Raw genomic sequence first — 22,117 nt, 5'->3', positions numbered from 1 at the left:
TAATATTTACATGGTTAATTGGTTTTCTCACTTTTATCTCTAGCATTTATTTGCAAAATGATGTGCAAGAATTATTATTATTTTTTACAACTTTGTTGTTGTCTTTTCGGTTTTATGTAATTTGACTTTATTTATAGTAATGCATTACAAAAAAGTTCAGTTAGTTACTGTTTTTGTAATGTATTAACTAACATTTACTAATGAACAATACATTTGTTACAGTATTCATCTTTTATAATGTGTTAATAAAAATACAAATGCGTAATGTTAGTTCAGCTCCATTAATTAATATTAATAGTTACAACTTTTAATTTTAATAATGTACTAATAAGTTAAAAGTAACACTAACTAAATGTAATAAATGCTTTACAAATATTTTAATTGTTAGTTCATATTTACTAATGTAGTTAACTAATGTTAACAAATGAGACAATAATTGTAATGTTACCTTATTTAATAATAATTATTAATAATAAAGATGTTATTTATTTGATTAAATTATTCATTCATTCATTAGTTTGAATATTGTATTATTTATTTAATTGTATATATAATAAATATATATATATATATATATATATGTATGTATGTATGTATAGTTAACTATATATTATATATAATTATATTATGCGTAATAATTTAACTGTTTTAATATGATTACAATTTGAAAGTCTCCATTTGATTTTTCAATTGTTTAATTTATTTATTTAATTAATTTAAGTTAAATTAAAATGTGAAATTGTTTTTTTATCACTTGCATTTATTTACATAATGAAATGCAACTTGCAACTTTGTTGTTTTTTGCTTTTTATTTATTTAGCTAATTTATTTATTTGATTCATTTAAATTAAAAATGTGGTTATTAAAAAGTGGAATTAATTCAAAAATATGATTATCTCGACTCTGTCTAGAATTTTTAATTTGCATTCCAGCTGGAGTCAGAAAGCATCAAAGCAGAGAATGAATGTAGAATTGAAAGCACAGTCTGAATTCAGCCAGACTCTCTAACACTCTGGCCCCGGCTGCTCTCCATCTGTCAATCAAACATGCCAGTGTGAACAGACACGCCTCCCACACAGATCAGCCCTTGCTACGGATACATTGCCTCTTTGTCTGCCTCTCTCACTCTCTCGTGTGTTAGAGAGACATAGACAAGCTCTGTTAGTGCATCTGCTGCTGTTTTGTGGATTCTGCTTTGCCAGCAATTAGCAGTGAACCCGCACCTGTCCCACATTCAGATTACATGATCACCTGCCGCCCAATCAGATCATCTGACTTCTGTTCCACTCGCAAAAGTGCATGGCTCCTTCCCAATCCCTGTGTTATCACTCCAGTGTATTATACAACATAATAATTAGGGTATCCTCAAAACATAGTGTGTAAAGCTTCTATAATAGTGTACTATTTCCAAAATATGTCTGACTTTCACCAGTCCTTGGACTTTTATACACATTTACTAGTACATACTTTTAAGTATAAGAGCCATAGGGAATTGTAAGCCGGGACCCTTAATCCTAAAATGTTTACTTCCTAATGAGATTTAATATTAATATAATAGTTATTTAATGACATAGTTGCATGTTCCCAGTTCTTTCGTGATAATTACTGGTCACATGGTATGTAGGTAAATACATTGAATATTTAATAATTTATTAGAACGTGTTTTATTTTTATATTTTTTATATTTTTGTGGTTTGACTTTGTAGCTTGGACTTAGTTGTGATAGTGTCTCAGTCCACATTGACACAAGTGTTAAATCATAGGAATATTAATCATATTTATTTATTTACTTACTTTATTATTATTTATAATAAATAAATAAATATAAATACATTTTATTATTATTGTTGTTATTACTATTGTCTTCTATAATTATATTATTATGTTGTATTATTATTTATATTATTATATTGTATTATTTATTATTATTATTTTCCATTTATTATTGTAGTGTATGTCTATTGTATTATTATTATTATTATATAAGCCACATGCGCTAATTATAAAAATGAAGAAAATATTTCACTGCTGTAAATTTCAAAATTCAATATAAAAATGAGTATTTGATAACAACTATAATAGCAATTTCATTTAACTACACATTATAAAAATAACATTTGTTTTACTTTTTTTTTGTAAAAAAAAAAAATTCAAGCCATTGAGCTTTAAACATTATAGATCCTTTAGGTTTTTTGTGAAATGCTATTAACTTCTGTCCACAAAAATGTTGTAAATTATGCGAATATGTAAATAAAGTAAACCTACCAGTTGTTGCATCCCAGTGCTCTTTAAACTCACATGCAGAAGCAGAGATGGAGTTTACTGCATTTACAATGAGCTGATACGCTTAATAAAATGACTATCATGCAGCCTCATTTATTTATTTTAGTTTTACACTCAGTATAACTAATCATTAGCTTTTTTTTATTAGCATCAACCTACGAACCCCTGATTTGGCCCTTGGGCTGTAAGGCTCATAAGCTCTTAAACCAAGATAAAACTCACATAAATGTAGGATAAAGTAACCGATAAAAGTCTGCATGCAAACAAAACTGTGGTATTAAAGGATTTGTGTGTTTTGCAGATGATGGGGAGGACGGATGGTGATAAAGAATTTGACTTTGAAATGCATATGAGTTATTGTGAGAAAAGCATTGTAAAATACATATGTCCATGTGCAGCTGGGACAACAGGAGATGTTCTGCGGGACAGGCTGGAGGTTTTAGCGTGCTGTCCTCTTCTTTAATCACATGACGTGTTTGTTTTCTCTCATGCAGGTGTACTTGTGTCCGCCGAACAGCATGTCTCTGACCAAAGGTCACTGTTTGATCGTCCCCGTCCAGCATCACACAGCGGCCACGGGTCTGGACGAGGACATCTGGAGCGAAATACAGGTACAAACATTACAAACACATGCGCTCATGTATATACAGTATACTCATCTATTTGTGCTACTGACATGAATAATCAGTAATTAAATGAATATAAGCATTTGATAAGTCGACTCTCTTTCTCTCTACCTCTCTCCTTCACTCTCGCTCACAGATGTTCAGAAGCGCTTTGGTGCGCATGTTTGCATCTCAGGAGTTGGACTGTGTGTTTTTGGAGACTTGTATATGAATCCAAAGAGACAATTGCACATGGCGTATGAGTGTGTGCCGCTGTCCAGAGAGCTTGGAGACATTCACCCATTAACTTGGACCAAACAACCTCAAACTTGAATCACAACAGAGCACAAAAGTCACTGTACAATTTTTATTTAATTTTTTGCAGCCTTGATTCTGAAAGTGTTTTTCCTGTTCATTTTTCCCATAGGGGTTTTTGAAAAGTCTAAACAAATGCACTATATTACATATTCATTATATTTTCCTAAACATGTTGTCTTCGATTTTTAATGTAAGTTTGAATGAATCTGTTATGTTTACAAGTTTTTATGACAGCCACCATTTTACTCTTTATATGATAAATTGGTATAGTCCAATTTAGATGTTTGTACAACTCAGTTCGTGTTGATTATTAAATACATATTAAATACATTAAATAAACACATTCATTAAACTTCTGTGTGTCTGTGTGTGTGTGTGTGTGTGTGTGTGTGTGTGTGTGTGTGAGAGTGTGTGTGTGTGTGTGTGTGTGTGTGTGTGTGTGTGTGTGTGTGTGAGAGAGAGTGTGTGTGTGTCTGTGTGTGTGTGTGTGTGTGTGTGTGTGTGTGTTGTGCGTGTGTGTGTGTGTGTGTGTTGTGCGTGTGTGTGTTGTGCGTGTGTGTGTGTGTGTTGTGTGTGTGTGTGTGTGTGTATGTGAGTGTGTGTGTGTTGCGTGTGTTGTGCGTGTGTGTTATGCGTGTGTGTGTGTGTGAGTGTGTGTGTGTGTGTGTGTGTGTGTGTGTGTGTGTGAGAGAGAGTGTGTGTGTGTGTGAGAGTGTGTGTGTGTGTGTGTGTGTGTGTTTGTCTTGTTTGTTTGTGTGTTTTTCTTCCTGTTTTCTCCTGAGGTCTTTTATTCTTCTGCCTCTCTCTCAGTGTTTGACGTCGCTCGTGTTTCCGCATTTTTTTTAATGTGAATAATTGCAGTTAGATCTTCTTTCCCAATTAATGCAGCCCTAATGTCAACATAGTGACTGAGATTTGTTCTGTCTCATTCAGGAAGTCCTGGGCGGGATGCAGGACCTGGAACCGGGACGATGGTGTAAGAACTTCTGAAGTTCGCTCAGTGGTGGAAAGCATTAGACTGCACAAAGACCGACAGCTAGACACTCTGAGACAGTGTGCTTTCTGAACTCTATAAAATTGTTTTATTTTAGAGCGCTTGTCATGTGTAGTAAAATGTCTAGAACATTGTCAAATCTAAACCAAAAAAAACTTTATTTTTTATTTTTTATTAAATATAAACCCAGGAAATGTTTGGTTTCCTCCTCAATCTAATTTTGAATTATTCGTGTGTGTGTCTACTGCTGTCACGTGTGATACTTAGTCCAGTTTTACCTGCTCTTATCCAGTGTTGTAAATCATGAGCAATTAAACTCATAATAAAATATTACAAGACCTCCAGCTGCTCAGATGATTATGTGCTCTGGCTTTATAATCTGATGTTATAAAATGTTTGGATCAATTTTGCCCAGCTGCAAGACTTTTTCCCTTGCAATTCAGAGTTTATATCTCACAATTTTTACTTTTTCCTTTGAACTTGAACCTACTTGAACTTACTTTCGTTCCCATCATGGAAAAAAAAAATGTAATTGTGACTGTAATTAGCTCACAAGTCAGACTTTTTTCCTTGCAAATCTTTTTTTTTTTTTTTTTCAGTTCTGGCTTTTTTTTCTCCTAATAATTATTTGCTTAAATATCGCATTAATTTAAGTAATTGTGAAGTAAAAATTCTGGCACTTTTTCTTTTGGACAATTTGGACTTTTCTTCTCAGGATTAAGGTAACATCTCACAAGTCATTGTGAGACAGAAACAGAATTGTGAGAGAAAAAAGTCATTATTTAAACATGTATTTTTTTACAGTGGGAGGAAAGAAGCTTCCATTAGTTTTTAGCTTTAAAAAAAGATGGCTATATAAAGGTCATTCTGCTTGAACATTAATAGGCATGTTTTGTATTTGATGTAGTGTCATCAGGAGAGCAGCTGTTGTGTTGAGGTCAGATGGACAGCGGTGCTTGGTCTGTAACAGCAGACGAGCTGATGTTTTATGAGGGTGTTTAACAGCTCTATCACAGATCGCTCAGGGGTCACAGGTGAGCGTGGAGGTCCCTGTAATGTGGGTGTTTGATTGTTCAGTCATGTGGCATTTCAGACATTAACACACAGACGCACAGAAATAATTAAAATGCTGAATTGCACAATTTGTCATACAGTGCTGCACAGACACAGACTGCCAGAGATCTCCATTGGATTTACACTGAAGGCGTTCTTCAGTCCATGCCACACACAGGTAACACAACTAATAAACAGCAGTGTAGCATTGTGAATATTGCTAAATACTGAAAATGTGAGCAATATTTTGCTATATAATTAATGAGCTGTAAGTTTAGAGCTCCAGGTACTGAGTAGTAAATTTAGTCTTAGTCTTCAGTTTGATTCATTAATATATACATACTGTATATATGTGTGTGTATAGATAGATATATACAATCAGATTATAATTATATAATCAGATTCACATTCTTTCTTATTTTTACAGTTGGCATTAAATTTAAGTTCAACATATTTTCTAAATGCATGTTATAGGATCTTTTTTTATTTTTTTGGACAATTCACACGTTTCTTTTTTTTCTTTTCTTTTTTGAAGATAATTTTGAATGAAAATGTCAAAAATGTCAACTTTAAACCCTCAGGATGACATAAAATCTTGTGCTACATTTTTGTCCTTGCTCAAATTTCACATTGCAATTTATAAATGGCGAAGTTTGTGATTTTTGTGCCTCTGTTACAAAGCTCAGTTACTAAAATAAAGATTGTTTCCAGAGAGGTTTCCGAACAGGTCCTGCAAATACACAGCCCAAAAAAAGCACAAATAGCATGAATTGGGTAGCAGGACTATCTGTTCTTGAACAATTGCACATGGAAACCAGTTTGAAGTTAATTTTTGCAATTCTGATTGCTGATACTAGTGGCATACAGCACGCTTTATCTCTAATGTTTAATTTGAACCCAGTTGCTTAGATTGTCATTGCATCCATGCACAATAAATGGTAAATAATGTTTTTTCAGTTTGTAAGAAAAAACGCACGCAGACAGACACAAGGCTGTTCCTGTGTTAATATGTGAATAGAAACAGACAGAAGAGGGAAAGTGGGTCAGACTCAGGAGCGGAAAGAGGAATGCTGGGAGAAGAGTGAAGGACAAAAAGAGAGAAGAGAAATATCCCGAAGGCATCGGGGGGAGAGAGAGAGGCACACAGCCTTCAACCTTCACCCCTGCTAACATGACCTGACTCTCTCTCTCTCTCTCTCTCTCTCTCTCTCTCTCTCTCTCGCTATCTGGGTGAACAGAACACTCCTTGTGAAGGGTTGTAATCATCCAGGTCAATGTAGCATTCAAACACAAATGGTTTTAAATGATTATTTAAAATGTTAAACCTCATATTATTATAATTTGATAAAGAAATGTGGAGAAATGTAGCATTGCATCAGTGTCTCATCAGTGGATGCTCTGCAGTGAATGGGTGCCGTCAGAATGAGAGTCCAAACAGCTGATAAAAAACATCACATTAATCCACAAGTACTTGCTTCCAGCTAAAGTGTTTTCCGAGTCCAAAATCCATGATAACTCTTCCTCCAGTGAAAAGTCCATCTCCTGTTGTTTCTCACATCAAAATTCACCACACATTTGTCCGGAGCTGTTTTGGACTGTTTTCACATGTAGGCTAAACATTGGTCTGTGCAGATTTCTCTCCTGATTCACAACTTTTTCAATGGTGGAATCATTATTATGGATAGCGGTCTTGTATTTTAGCAACAGTTTGAAGTTCAAATGTTGCAATGATGGATTTTTCTCCCCATACAAACACACAGCTTTTGTCTTCTCCTGATGTGAATTGATGGACTGGAGTGCTGTGGATTATTTGAATGTTTTTATCAGCTGTTTGGACTCTCTCTGTTTCAAAATGTCATGTTTAATTGTGTGTTACTAATTATTCTGCAAAATAATTGAATCAATTATTTATTTATCATTCTTGCTCTTGACAACAGGACGTGTGAGTTCAAAAATATAGGTCACGAGATTCCTAAGGTGCTTTTGTCTATCTATGTATTGTGTGTTTTTTTTTAATGATTTTAAACAAAATGTCTCTGCATTACTCCAAAACATGCTGCTGTGATCAAGCGTTTCAGAAAAACCTGTATCACGAAGGACCCAGAGCTGTTTATAAATGTATCCAAATTCTGATTAATGTAGACCTGTTTTGACTTTTAGAATAGAATAATTGTTAGTGCATGTCATTACAGCATGCTCAGTTGAACCTAAAATCTCCTAAAAAGTACGTACAGTGCCTATACTTGCACGTTTAACATGACCACTGTAATATTAAGTGTGAACAGCATCCCTTTCGCGCGCGCTCTCTCTCTCTCTCTCTCTCTCTCTCTCTCTCTCTCTCTCTCTCTCTCTCTCTCGATGCTTTTTGCTGTATGTTAACCGATTGGCTGTTTATTAGTTCTGTGCGGCGGATTATTTCTCGCATTTAAGCGCATCTGGAGTGACTCTCTCCGCGTCAAACCCGCACGGACGGACAGGTCATGAGGTCTCCGGGAGTCTGCGTCGGTCTACGGAGCTGCTGGGTCACCGGCGGGATTCGGTAATACGAACACCCCGCTTCTCACCCCACACCCACGCGGACAGAATCTGGGTTTTGCGCACTTGGTGATCCGGTGCTCCCCCCGATCGCTGCTGCTGCTGCTGCGTTTATTCGGGATTCCTTCGCGGCTGCCGCGCGCGTCCCGGTTCCGCGATGGTTCTGTGTCGCCTGCGCGTCTGATGAGTCCGCCGCATCGGCAGCAGCATGTCCTCGCGGAAGATCTCCTCCGAATCCTTCAGCTCCATGGGCTCGGACTACCTGGAGAGCCCCGGGGAGGACGGAGAGTGCCCGTTCTCGCGCGTCTTCTGGAACGGCAGGAGCCCCGTGGAGACGCTCTCGTGTCCGTTCGAGGACGCGGCCGTCAGCAGGAGGCTCGCCCGGCGTAAACGCGTCAATCTGGACTCGCTCGGAGAGAGTTTGAGACGCCTCACTTCACCGACGGTACCGTGTCTTATACTCAACCATCCACAACACACAAGAGAGTAATGCACAAGGCTGTGTGTGTATATATATATACATATATATGCATGTTTCTTAAGAGAAAATACTGTGGGTGTTTATACACAATAAAATCACAGATGATTTATAGTGTATGTTTGTGTACAGATGATGGACAGATGCATACACATAGTATGTACAGTATATATAAGATATTTTAGGCATAAAGCACATGTTTTCCTGTTAAATATAGAATAGACTGCATATATTATAGATAAATAGATGGAATGGTGGTGTCTATCTATCTATCTATGGTTCTATAGAGAATATTCATGATTACTGTAAGGGTTGACATAATCTGTCACCAGCAAATACATCTGCTCTCTTTTTAACCATGTGCACCAGTATTACTAGTGTAGATGCTGTTAGAGAACTGATGATGATGATGGATTTGACTCGGTGCGTGAGAGCGGATTACACGGCTCGTAAATCTCCGAACAGCAGAAACTGGTGACAGTGCAGATGTCTGAGAGTCCATCCCTCACACCGTCTTACATTTATAGTGTGTGTGTGTGAATGGGGAATCAATGTAGAGCGTGCTGTGGTTGTTCAGGCCCTGCTGTGTGTGTGTGTGTGTGTGTGTGTGTGTTTCAGCATGTATGCTTACATATTCATCCTGTCTCGTGTGGAGCAGAACAGCGCTTAGCACGTTCAGATGGGTGTGTGTGTGTGTGTGTGTGTGTGTGTGTGTGTGTGTGTGTGTGTGTGTGTGTGCGTGAAAGGGCAGGAGAACCTCTCGGTACAGTGGTCCCTGGTGAGTTTGGGTCTTAAAGAAACACACTGTACCGCAGAGCATGTATCTCTGCATCAGAATGTTCTTGTCCTGGCATTCAGTAGATATACTGAGTGTGTTTGTGTGTGTGTGTTGTACTAGATTTAAAAATGTGGTTCATAGCAAACCAACTGCTCCAATGGCCTAAATCCAAAATGTGTGTATGTGTTTTAGCTGGATTATATAAAACATGTTGATTTCCTTTTTTTAATTTTACAATAATCCTCCGTTTGTGCACATTAGTTAATTACATTGGTTAACATGAATTAACAATGCAAGTACTTCTAAAGCATGCATTTCAACATTTACAAATATATTATTAAAACGTGTCAGTTGAAATCATGTCTGTACTGTTTGGGCATCAGACAAAACCAATGTTCACTGAACACACACTAACATGTTCTTTAGAAGATAACATTGATCCTTTGTTTGTGTGTTAGAGAGATCTGCATTGAGAATTACAATTTCTGTAATAATATTCAGTTTTCTGTATTCAGTTTTAATGTATAATGTATTCCTTTGATCAAAGCTGTATTTTCAGCATCATTCCTCCAGTCTTCAGTGTCACATGATCTTCAGAAATCTTTCTAATATGCTGATTTGCTGCTTTGAGAAACATTTCTGATTATTATCAATGCTGAAAACAGTTGTGCTGCACAATATTTTTGTGGAAACTGATACATTTTATCTTTTAGGATTCACAGATGAAATTCACATAATTTGAAATAGAAATCTTCTGAAACAACATAAATGTCTTTATTGCTAATTTAATGCATCATTGCTGAATGAAATTAAATAATTTCAGATGACTAAATGAAGCCACTTTAAAGACCAGAAAGATTTTTTCAGTTGAACTGTGACATTAATATTTTCAGAACAATAAAGGTAACCCCCCCCCCCACCTTCTCATTACCATAATACGTTTTATTTCAATTCTTATGATTCTCTGCTGTGTTACGTTAGTATAAATCAGGTTTAATTTCTCCAGAGAGAGAGAGACAGCTGTGAGATTACTAAAACAGATTTGGCCAGATAAAGGTGGATTTGAGCTATTATGAGCTTTCCTGAAATTAAAAGGATTGTGATTGGAATATTGTTGCTGTGGAAGCGTGATAAAGGCAGTTGACTGGATGAGGCTTAAGGGTGTATTCTATTACAGGTAGATCAGCTCTGTAAATCCCTTTAAAAAGGGCCAAATCACACAAACATGGCCCAAACAGACAAATCCAATAGAGTTTACCATCACTGTTTACTCCATTCAAGATATTTAGAACTTAAACTGCAGCTTTGTGGGACTTATTACTAATAAAAAAAGTGGCGTAGAAACTAGAAATTGCTGGTAAATTTCACAAGTACAAAGAAATGGCAAGTAACACACTAAAGTAATATGTACATGCAAATGTTAATTTTATTTACAACTTTGAATTTATTTATTTATTTTTTTACAGTCTACATTTTTAATATGTGTGATCGAATGAATCTGGCATCAATGAATTTCCATTGATAATTTTTTTTTTTTTTTAACCAACTGCATGTAGTTTTATGTATTTTTTGTGACTTTGGAGCCCCCATACAATTATGCGATTCGAATTCACTGTCGTAAAACACATTCATAATTAAACATGCATTTTTTGTTGCCATAAAGCAATCCACACTTTTCGTGGAATTTCGTACCCTCTTACTAAACTTACTCACAGAACAGACGTTTGACGGAGAGTGGGAGCGATTTTGAAACACATACAGTTGCTTTAGTCGCTTTTGATTCAGTTGTGGCTGATGTTTTCTTTTTATCCGTTTTAATTAGATCCTGTGAATGGAGCTCTAGAAGCAGAGCAGTGTTTGGACAAGTGCGATGAGAGTGCTGTTGTCTACCAGCTATATCGTGTCTTTGTATAATGTCACTCGTGAATCTGGGGAAACAACTTCTGACTGCATTGTTTTTCTTCTTTTTAGACCCAGACAATTCAGCTGGCCCTGCAGAGAACGGTGGAGATTTACAGACAGAGGGAAATCAGGTACATCACTCCTAACTGAGAGAAATGACATCTCAGTTGTTTCTCTTAGAGAGTAATGAGAAAATAGAGTTTCAGAAGAATTGTCTCCAAAATATACTAACATACCAAAGTCTCCAAAAAAAAAAAAGGCAGAAGTCTTCATATGAACTCACTCGCATAATTTTATAGCTCCACCTTAAATCCACCTTAATTTTAACGTAAGTATTGGCACGGCTTTTTATAATTGAATGTGCAAGACTTCCGGTGACATATTTACTTGTCCTTTATGCTGCTTAATTTTGCAAATTGGTATTTGTTATTATATAATTTTACTGTATTATCATAATCATAAACACGCTGGTTTGTGGAGCAATTATTCTTTACTCTTTATTGCGCTTTTAAATTATTCACCTGTAGCAGGTAAATAATTCGTAATCTCGCACATTCACAGAAAGTAGTTTACTTCTTTGCAAAATAAGGTGGATGCTCTTACAGTACAGTGAATTTTCATGTGATGCAAAATAACAAAACAAAGTAATCCAATTTGAACGCTAGATCTAATGGTTAACTGTTTCAAATTAATGTTTTTGTCAAAAGTTGTTGCTTGTAAAATATGGGCTGTTTTCATTACAATAAATTATACTTGGTTTGAAATTTTATACAAATGCAATGACACCCATTATATACTATAAAGCACATTTCAACTGCACATAAGGTGATATAAACTATGTAGCAAATATCATCTGCTAGATTGTTTATATTGTCATAAAGTGTAATTATATTATCTCCCAGCTTTTATTTTAAATATGAGCATTATGATTTTCTGTAAAGCTGTTTTGAAACAGTGTGTATTATGAAAAGTGCTATAAAAATACACTTATCATGACTTGACATGCAAACAATTATAAGTGTGACTTAAACATCCAAATACTTTTTGAGGGCCTCATTTATTTCTGTTTATATTCATCCATAGGAATATCTTAGACAGAGTTGAAATGCAAATGTAAACGTATGAAATTAAGATCTTCAGTTCTCCTGAGATATGAAAGAGAAACCTCTTTGAGCTATAATGTTTTCTTTTGATATTGTGGTTACCCTTTTTTTTCTAACTCTTATGTTAAGTGTTAATCGAAGATGTCTCTTCCTCTTGCAGTGGACAGGAGTTTGTACGAAGCTTGTCAGAAGAGCAGAAGTGTTTATTTGAGAACTCCTGCTGTGACAGCCAGACTGACATCTCAGGAATACTGAAATACACAGCAACTGTTTTAGGTAATTATACACTTAGGGCTGTGCAATTAATCAATATGACATTGTGCAATTATTAATCCTTAAAAGGCTGCAGTTTAATTTAATAAATACAGTATATATCATGCATACTTCAGAGTATACTATGCATACTCAAGCATGCATGTGACTTTTTTTATGTTGGCTCAATATTTTGTTTTTGGGTTTTTTTGTCTGTAGAGTGGTGACTTTTAGCATGCATTGACAACACAAGTGCTCTAGCTTTATTTTGCATCATAAATGCAATATTTCTCATGATTTTTTGACCAAATTGTGCAGCTTTAGGGCACACACACAAAACAGCAAAACTTTGACCTCAAAACACACTCACATACACTTTCCTAAAAACTCCCTCCATTGCTGCAGTCTCCATTCCCGAGCTGTTGCTAAGATACTAACTCTGCCATCCCTAACGAGAACAAGTTTATAAATAAACCGCAATGAGCCATTTGAACTGAGCCCTGCCCAGCTAAAACTACAGCGCATCTCGCTTTTATGCAGCAGAGACGCAGTGTTTCACGATGCGCTTATACTGCAGCGATTGATTATATTGGTAATCCAGTGGTTTCGCTGGGGGCAGACCTTTAAACTTTCCATCGTTATGTGAATGCATGTTTATAAAACAGATAGTTCTGCTAAATACAGATTGCATGAGCCATGTTCATTCTGATGTAAATGTACATGACTGTACATTCTATATTATAACGCAATGCTGCTACGTTTATAAAAGCAATAAGCCACTCAACAGCATACTGTATTACCTCTCAAGTGCTGCATTGCTTTTACTCAAAGGTTACTCTATAACACAAACATGAATTCATTTATATACACCACTGTTCAAATGTTTGGGGTTGATAAGATTTTTTAATGTTTTTTTTTTTTTTTTTGGAATTCTGAGTTTATATCTCAAAACTCTCTCTTTTTTTTAGAATCCACATTTGGAATTTTACCAATTTTGGCGTTTTTCCTTCTGAATTCTAATTTTACATCTTGCAATTCTTAGTTCTCATAATTCTGTTTTCTTTTTTCTTTTTCTTTCTTTGCCACGGAATTTATAAAAAAGGTAATTCTGAAATTTTAGTTCACAATTCTGACTTTTTTCTAGCAATTTATATCTCACAGTTGAATAATTATTTCACAATACTAAGAGGAAAGTCAGAATGTGAGATACAAAGTTGCATTTACCCTTTTTATTTTTTATCCTATGGTGGAAACAAGCTTACAGACTGTTTGGATTTATTTTATTAAACACACAGTAAATAAAATTAATAATATTGTGAAATATAGTTACAATTTAAAATAACTGTTTTTCTATGTGAATATCTGTTAAAATGTAATATATTTCTGTGATGCTCCGCTGTATTTTCAGCATCATTCCTCCAGTCTTCAGTGTCACATGATCTTCAGAAATCATTCTGATATACTGATTTACTGCTCAAGAAACATTTCTGATTATTATCAATGTTGAAAACAGTTGTGCTGCTCAATATATATATATTTTATTTTTGGAAACTGATACATTTTATTTTTCAAGGACCGCAGAAGTTCAAAAGAACAGCATTTATGTGAAATGGAAATATATATTTTAAGAAATGAACACTTATAAAACATTTTATGCATTTTAATTAAATTTATAATTCAATATATATCAACATATACATATATTTATATAAACTAGTATTTTTTTTTTATTAAATCATTATTAAGCAAAGTGAAAAAAGATTTTGCATAATTTATTTTTACAGGCGTGGACTTTGCCGACATTCGTGGCCGATTTGGGGAGGAGTTCTTTGGTTTGTGTCTGGAGGAGAACGAGAGGGTTCTGCGAGCTCTCGGAGGAAACCTGCAGGACTTCTTCAACGGTTTCGATGCACTTCTAGAACACATCAGAACGTCCTGCGGCCGCCGAGCGTCTTCCGAGGCTCCATCTTTCCTATGCAAAGACGCTCCTCAGGAGAGCGAAGAGACGAATGCGGAGAGCGACGTGGGACGGAGTCTCCTCCTCCACTGCTTCAACCCTGACCCTACTGTGGGCGTGGCCATGCCGGGTTTGATCCGAGCCGCCGCCCGGCGCATCTACCAATCAGAAGTTTCTGTGGAGGAGGCTCCTCCCACGTGGCTGCATACGTCCAATGAGGACAGTGAGCTCTCTGCTGACTCCTCCCCCTCTTCATCTCCATCCGCGCCATCATCTTCATCCCCCACCTGTTTGTCCTTCCTCATTCGAGAGGTTCGGACTCAACCTGCATCCACCGCCACCGGATCTCGCCAGCTATCGCGCTCGCCGCTGGATTTGCGCATCAGTCTGAGCACGTTTTGCCGGGCCTTTCCCTTTCACCTGGTTCTGGGACCCAACATGGAGGTCCTGCAGGTCGGGGAGGGGCTTCGGAAACAGGCCAAGAGCGACCCGCACCGGACGCTCACCTTCAGCACCAGCTTTGAGCTGGTTTCTCCCAGAATCCCCTGCTCCTTCCAGAACATTCTGCTCCGGCTGTCCACGCCGTTCACCATTCGTACACGACCTGACGGATCGGCACTCGACAGCAGAGAGAAGGTAAGAGAATCTTTTTGGTAAAAATGTGAATTTGTGTTTGTTTAGGTGCAAAACATGCTCTTATTAACTCAACAGCATGTTCTGCCCAATGCTTTCAGTTCAACAACTGTCCAAATATAATGATTTAAGCAACGTCATATTTTAGTCAGCAATAATTTGGCTGATTACGTTTAATTTTTTACACAGATTCAGACTATTTTGCAATCCGTTTGAGCGATTCATTGAAAGGAACCAACTCAAAAATGATTCATTCAGGATTTGTGAAAAAAATAAAATAAAAAAACATTAAAAAAATATTTATTAAAATAAAATAGAAGTTGAAAAAAAAAATATTTTAAAATGTTGTATTGGCAGCTAACTTAAATAAGTTTAATTACTAAAATTACAATCTTGAAACTAAAAAATGTAACATTTAAATGCATTTTTAAAACTGAAATAAATCTGAAAAATAAATTTTTTTTAAAACGTAGCCATGGCAATTGACTGTAATAAATATAAACTGAACTGATGTTTTTACACTGATTCAGACTCTTTTGTAATCTGTTTAAATGATTCATTAAAATGAATCGACTCAAAAATGATTCATTCACAAACAGTACATTGCTTGTTCTGATTGTAGCCAACAGAAAATACCAGACAAAATTAACTGATTGCCTAATTGGTTGGAAAAGGTAATATTGTGAGTTTGTCAATACTATCTTAAAATAAAAATAGTTTTATGTAATAGAAAAAATTTACAATAGCAAAAAACAACAACAACAACAACAACAAAAAAAGCAAATTTCAGAAGTTCAGAAGTCAGAATTTTGAGTTCATTGTTGTAATCAGTAACTAAAACTACTAAAAATGTGTTGAAATAATAAATAAACACATACAAATTTTACTTAAAAATTTTTGAGTTATAACTGAAACAGGTTTAGGTTGAATTACAAAACTTATTAACAGAAATAAAACTATTTAGAAATATTAAATATACAAAACTGACAAAAGTTAATATAATTACAAAAAAAAAAAACTTTCGTATTTCTTCTCATTTTCACATCTCAAGAAAGATTTCAGCGCTGGTTCAACAAAATAAAGAGCAAAGTCAACTCTCAACTTGAGTCCAGATGTGTTAAAGCTAATTTACATTTACAATGATCCGTATGTAAATCAGTTATTAATGATTGTGAAATGATTGAACAGAGCTGCAGTTTATGATCTGATGTCGCTCAACTTGGAGAGGTTATCTATTCACTAAAGAGATTTTATCTGTAGTTTGTAAAGCTTTATAGATAGCTTTAGAGAAATAAAGACGCACGTAATACATTTGCACAGCAAATGTAAATCTAAGAAAATAAAAATAATATATTTTTTTGATTTGTCAACTGTGAATCTTATTGAAGAATTTCAAAAAGAAAGAGATACAAGACCGTTTTGCTTCAGAAATCAGATTTAAGTGTTATTTAATTAAAACATTCAAATGTAATAAAAAAGAATTCGACAAAGTTGACACAGTTTTATTTTAGTTCCACCAGATACTATTATAGTTTTTATTAATATTTTAACTTGGTTTTTATTTTTTATTTTATTTTTTCATTTCAATTTTATTTTTGTTTAATTTAATTTTTTATATTATTATATTTTTAACATTTTAATTTAAAAATAAATATTGTTGTATTAATATTTGTGATTATTTTATCTGTTTTCTTTTTATTTTTAGTTATATCTTTATTATGCTATATATTTTTATAAAGTTTTATTTCAGGTTCAGCTTTAGTTATTTTAGTACTTAAACTAAAAGAAAATAAGAAACAATGCCGTGGCGTCTAGCTGAAATAAAATAAGTAAAAATAGATAATTCAGCTTCATAAAAAAAAAACACAGAACCCAGATTTAAGTGTTATTGAAATCTTTAAAAACATTAAATGTACTAATATTTCCAAGAGCGTAATAGAATATAAAATATTTAAAAAAATATAATATGAATTTCTGAATAGGGAAATTGACCATATTCATTTTGTTTTATTTTATTTCAGCTTTATATCAATTAACATTAACATTTTTCTAAACAGTTTTACTCTATTACTATGCATTTTTTCCACCTTTTTTAATTTTTAGATTATAGATACAAAATCATATCAATTACTGGATACATCAAGTCTAACTGACTTCCTGTTATTGGATTGTGTACTTTTTCATAAAATCCTGCCTTTTTATTGTGTAATCCTAGCTATGCATGATTATATGACATTGATTGTATTATTCGCATTTTGCATTATTTTTCCTGCTGTCACATCAGAACTGAAACTCACTTTGTGCTCACCAACACTGAAATAAATGCCAGAGTTTCATCTCGTTCCGTGTCATTTAGCAGGAGCTTTTATTTTTACCCAGAGTAAGTTGCAGGGTGCTGATCGCAGGAACAGGCCGTCCCGCTGGAGACATCAGTGCCTCGCTCCGGGGTACAGTGGTGATTGTGTTAGGAGAAACAAAGCACTTTTCTTCAAGATGTGTGTGTGTGTGTGTGTGTGTGTGCGCGCTGAAGCTGGTTACTGGACTGAGGATGATAAATGTGAACAGATATGAATAAACACTATGTCAGCACTAAGAAATCGTGATGCATTGCAACAAAAATAGATTATAATCAACAGTGTGGACAGCTGCATTCATTGTCATGAGAAGGTTACAATTTTGTTTTATCACATTACATTTCACAGTGGTATTATTATAGTAGTATTAATTATTTTACTATTAGTATTATTATTATTATAAGAATAAATATTATTAATGTCTTTAGTTACTTTTTATTGCGTTTGAGTTATTTTGTTGTTACTTTTTATTTCTATATATAGTTTATATTATTATTATTTTTTTTCATTTTTAGTTATTTTATCAAACTAAACAAAATGAAAATGAGAAACGTTTCCCTGGCAGTTACATGAAATATAACAAGTTAAAGTGTTTTAAATTCACATATTTATTGCAGTTAACATTTACTTGGTTTAAAATAACAGCTATTTTTTATGTTTTTGGATTTTGCCAACTATAATTATAATACCCTGGTATGATGCAACAAAAATTGGAAACCAATTAGCATCAATTAATTAATTAGTGTACGAGATGCATCTAAATTCATATTGTGTTAAAAATACTTTGTAAAATCTGCCAGTTTTATTTCTGAATTGTTTAACGGTTTACACTTTCAATAAATATTGACCAACGTTCATGCAGAACTTTTTTTTTTTTTGTATTTTTTTATATACCGTATAATATTTAGAATTTTAATATTCTCATTTTGCATTTCATTTTAGTTTAGTTTACATACTTAAACTTATTTCAGTTAGTCATTTCAAAGTTTAGTTTTTCTTCTAATATCTATGTATTCTTCTGAGTTTACAAAAATATCTAAGATATTAATTAATATATATATATATATATATTTTAAGATTTATATATTTATTTATTTCAAATATTAACTATTTAGTTTAAGTTAATGGTAATAACCGTGATGCAGATGCAAACTGAATGTGACAAAGAGCTTAATGCTATCTAGAAGCTATTGAATGATTTGGTAGAAGGTCCCAAATCTAGTATTCAGTGCATACTCAGAAATATGAATTGTAACACTCTATCTCTGATTAGCACCTCGTCGCGCTCTGGAGTGCAATTGTCTTTTTAAAGCTCCCCTCTTCAGCCCTCGTTCTCTTTAATCTGTTGTTCTTTGAAGAATTGTGTCGTCAAATCTGATTGGTGTAGATGTGTTTTAGTATGTCACAGAAAGCCGTTTGTTGTCTTGTCATGTAAAACACTGCTACATTTGCAAGGTCTGAATCAAGAGAAGATAAATAATTAAACAGAGGAACGGATGATGCAATGAAAGTCAGGTGTGAGTTGCATCAGCGTGTCTGATCTCTGCACCTGTAGCGTCTGCAGAGACAAACTGATTATGAACTGTAATCAAATTGTTAGATTCAGCGGTAAATCTGTGCGCTGATTCTGTCACTAGACTAGCAGTGTCTGTTGTCTCACAGCCATGTTCATCCTGAATATTATTTTATTCATCAAAGTAATGAAATGTGCTTCCATTAATCTATTCTTCCATCCACCCATCCTTCTATCTATCCATCTGTCCGTCTATCATACATTCCCTTTCCATCCATCCATCTCTCCATCCTTCAATAGTTTGTTCTGTTTTTCTATCATTCCATTCATCCAACCATCTATCCATCATTCTGTCTATAATTCTATATATCCATAGATCCAACCATGCGTCTATCCATCATTCATTGGAACTCATTCTGTCATTCTACCATTCCAAACATCCATCCATCCATCATTGGTTCTATTTGTTCTATTGATCATCCATTCATTGGCCAACCATCCATCCATCATGTTTTGACATTCCATCCATCATCCATCCATCATTCATTGTATCCATCCATCTCTCCATCATTTGGTCAATTGATCCATCATCCATCCAGTGTTCATTCTTTCATTCTATCGTCATTCCAACCATCCATCCATCCACCACTTGTTCTATTGATCCATCCATCCATCGCTCATTCTTTCATTCTATTGTTCCAATCAACCATTGTCCATCCACGCATTATCCATCATTTATTCTATCATTCCATCCTTCCATCCATCTATTCATTGTCCAACCATCAATCCATCATTATTCTCTCATTCCATCCATCCATTCATACATCGTCCAACCATCCATCCATCATTCATTCTCTCATTCCATCCATCCATTCATCCATCGTCCAACCATCCATCCATCCATCATTCATTCTCTCATTCATCGAACCATTCATCCATTATCCAACCATCCATCCATCATTCATTCTCTCATTCCGTCAATCCATCCCTCTATCATCCATCCATAATTTGTTCTATTGTCTCATCCATCCATCTATCCATCTTTCATTCTGTCAATCTATCGTTCCATCCATTCAACCATCCATCCATCTTTCCATCATTTGTTGTATTCATCCATCATCCATCCAGTGTTCATTCTGTCACTCTGTCATTCTTACCAACCATCCATCCATCATTCATTCATTCTGTCACTCAATCGTTCCAACCATCTATCCATCAATTCATCATTTTTTTTGTTGATCCATCCATCATTCATTCTGTCATTCCAACGTACCATTATTTGTCCATCCGTCCATCTGTCCATCCATCCATCCATCCATCCATCCATCCATCCCTCCATCATTTGTTCTGTTGATCCATCCATCCATCCATCATTCACTCTGTCATTCCATCATACTATTATCCGTCCATTTGTCCATCCATCCACCCATCCATCATTCATTCTATCATTCCATCGTACCATTATCCGTCCGTCCATCCATCATTTGTTCTGTCATTCTATTGTTCCATCCATCAATCAATTTTTCCCCCTTTTTGTTCTCAAAGCAATCCTTTTATAAGCCAACATTCTGTGATTAATCCGCGTAAAATCAAACTCAAGCTTCAGTTCTGCATCTTCTTTTCTACCTCGGTACAAATTCAGTTCAATTCAATCTCAGGAAATGAACTTGAGTTTGAAAGCCATTCTCAATTCAGTTTTAAATGCTGCACCCTCGTGCTCTTGTATGAGAAACTTTAGTGAGTTTTTACAAATTAGTGCTCAGGTATTAACTCCCGCAGAGAAATATACGGAGAGATTTTTAGCTTTATTCTGCTAGTGTTCACGTCTTGAGATTTAGCTGGTGATGAGATGCAGAGTGATTGATCCTGAACTGTTTGTTATGGAAATCTGTTGAAGCCAGAGGAAGCATATGTCTGTATCTCGGAGGTGATTATATATTTATTGTATCGTTCTATAAACGGTTCCACTGCAGTGAAGCTTGAACTCTAGCCAGGACGGTTCCTGCAGGTTTGTGCTGTGTTGAAACTCTCTCGTCGCAGGAGGGAGAGATCAGCAGCTGCATCACTCTGACCTTCAGTGTTAGTGCTGTAATGGGTTTGTTACTCTCCAGGGCAAAATCATTAAACAATCATGCTACTTTTGCATGTTATTTCAGTGTAAAAATCTACACGTTATTCTCAAACCCGCCTTTCCGTTTAATCTGTGTCATGCATATTTAAATCCCTAATTTCTATGTAAATCAGAATTACAAAGATTGTGCAAAAAAAGTATCTGTGCATCTGCTGGATGATTGTGCAAAGGGTTTACAGTCCTGTGATCGACATAGACAGGGAAGAATCAGAGTGATGAGACGGAGAACAGAAGTGTAAACACACAAACACACACTCATGGACCAATCTTGCAGCACACTGCATTATTTAAGCGGAACTCTCCATCTCTGCATAATACATCTATACAGCTGGGACTTAGGCGAGGAAACACACACACACACACACACATACAGACAGACACTTTTGTGTAAACATACACACACAAATTTTTTTATAATGAACTTTCCGTTCACACCAAAAATTCTCTATTGGCTTCATCAGAGCATGTGAACAAGCAGACATTGTGTGCATTCGATATCTCTGTCCTGTTGCGTAATTGCCCACAGGCTCTGATGAGCGTAAGCTTTGAAGCATCCTGTGAAATAAGTTGAAGTAAAATGTTTAAGTTTAGGCACTAAAATGACTTAAAAAAGAAAAAGAAAAAGTCGGAAATATATTTTATGTAAAAAATAAAAGGTACAACAAAGGTTTTGTAATTTTTACATTTTACACATATATATATATATATATATATATATATATATTACTGTATTTTATTTACATAACAAAATTGCTAAAACTTAATATAATATAGAATGACAAAAGCGCATAACATTAAAATGATTTTTTACATTTTTATTTCTTTTTTTTATTTTATTGTTATTTTAGTTAACCCTTTAAAAATCCTGCAAAATTTGACTAAAACGCCTAAATAAGATATACCCAAAGTAAATTGAGTGGTATTCTTAAACCATTTGGAGTATATACTGAATGAAAATTAGAAATGTTGCAATGTTGCAAACAAGTTTTATTTGATTTTGTTTCAGTTCATGTTTATTTTCTAATAACTTTTTTTTTACTTTCAGTTAACTGTAAAAACCCTGCTTTTATTTAGCTTTCATTTATTTCAGCTTTTGTAATTTTAGAACTTCAAACTTTTTTCCGTTAGTTGTCAAGGCAACATTTCTAATTTTCATTTAGTTTAATTTGATTTGAAACAAAAGCAGAAATAAAAATTAATAAAGAATACGCAGACAACAAAAATGGCC

General features: G+C 34.7%; 1 protein-coding gene across 1 annotated transcript in view; it reads left to right on the top strand.

The window, feature by feature from the left end:
* The first annotated feature begins 7,615 nt into the window (after window positions 1–7,615).
* gucy1a2 (guanylate cyclase 1, soluble, alpha 2) overlaps window positions 7,616–22,117 on the top strand; it is a 30,809-nt gene continuing 16,307 nt past the window's right edge. Inside the window, exons 1-4 of the mRNA XM_059533955.1 lie at window positions 7,616–8,233; window positions 11,016–11,077; window positions 12,210–12,325; window positions 14,086–14,894. Of these exons, the coding sequence (XP_059389938.1) occupies window positions 7,997–8,233; window positions 11,016–11,077; window positions 12,210–12,325; window positions 14,086–14,894 (1,224 nt within the window). The 5' untranslated portion in view covers window positions 7,616–7,996. The remainder of the gene's footprint in view (window positions 8,234–11,015; window positions 11,078–12,209; window positions 12,326–14,085; window positions 14,895–22,117) is intronic.

This window comes from Carassius carassius, chromosome 41 (genome assembly GCF_963082965.1).
Source record: "Carassius carassius chromosome 41, fCarCar2.1, whole genome shotgun sequence".
NCBI classification, from domain to species: Eukaryota; Metazoa; Chordata; class Actinopteri; order Cypriniformes; family Cyprinidae; genus Carassius; species Carassius carassius.
Note: the sequence above shows the minus strand (reverse complement) of the source record. Positions and strands in the feature narration are given on the sequence as shown.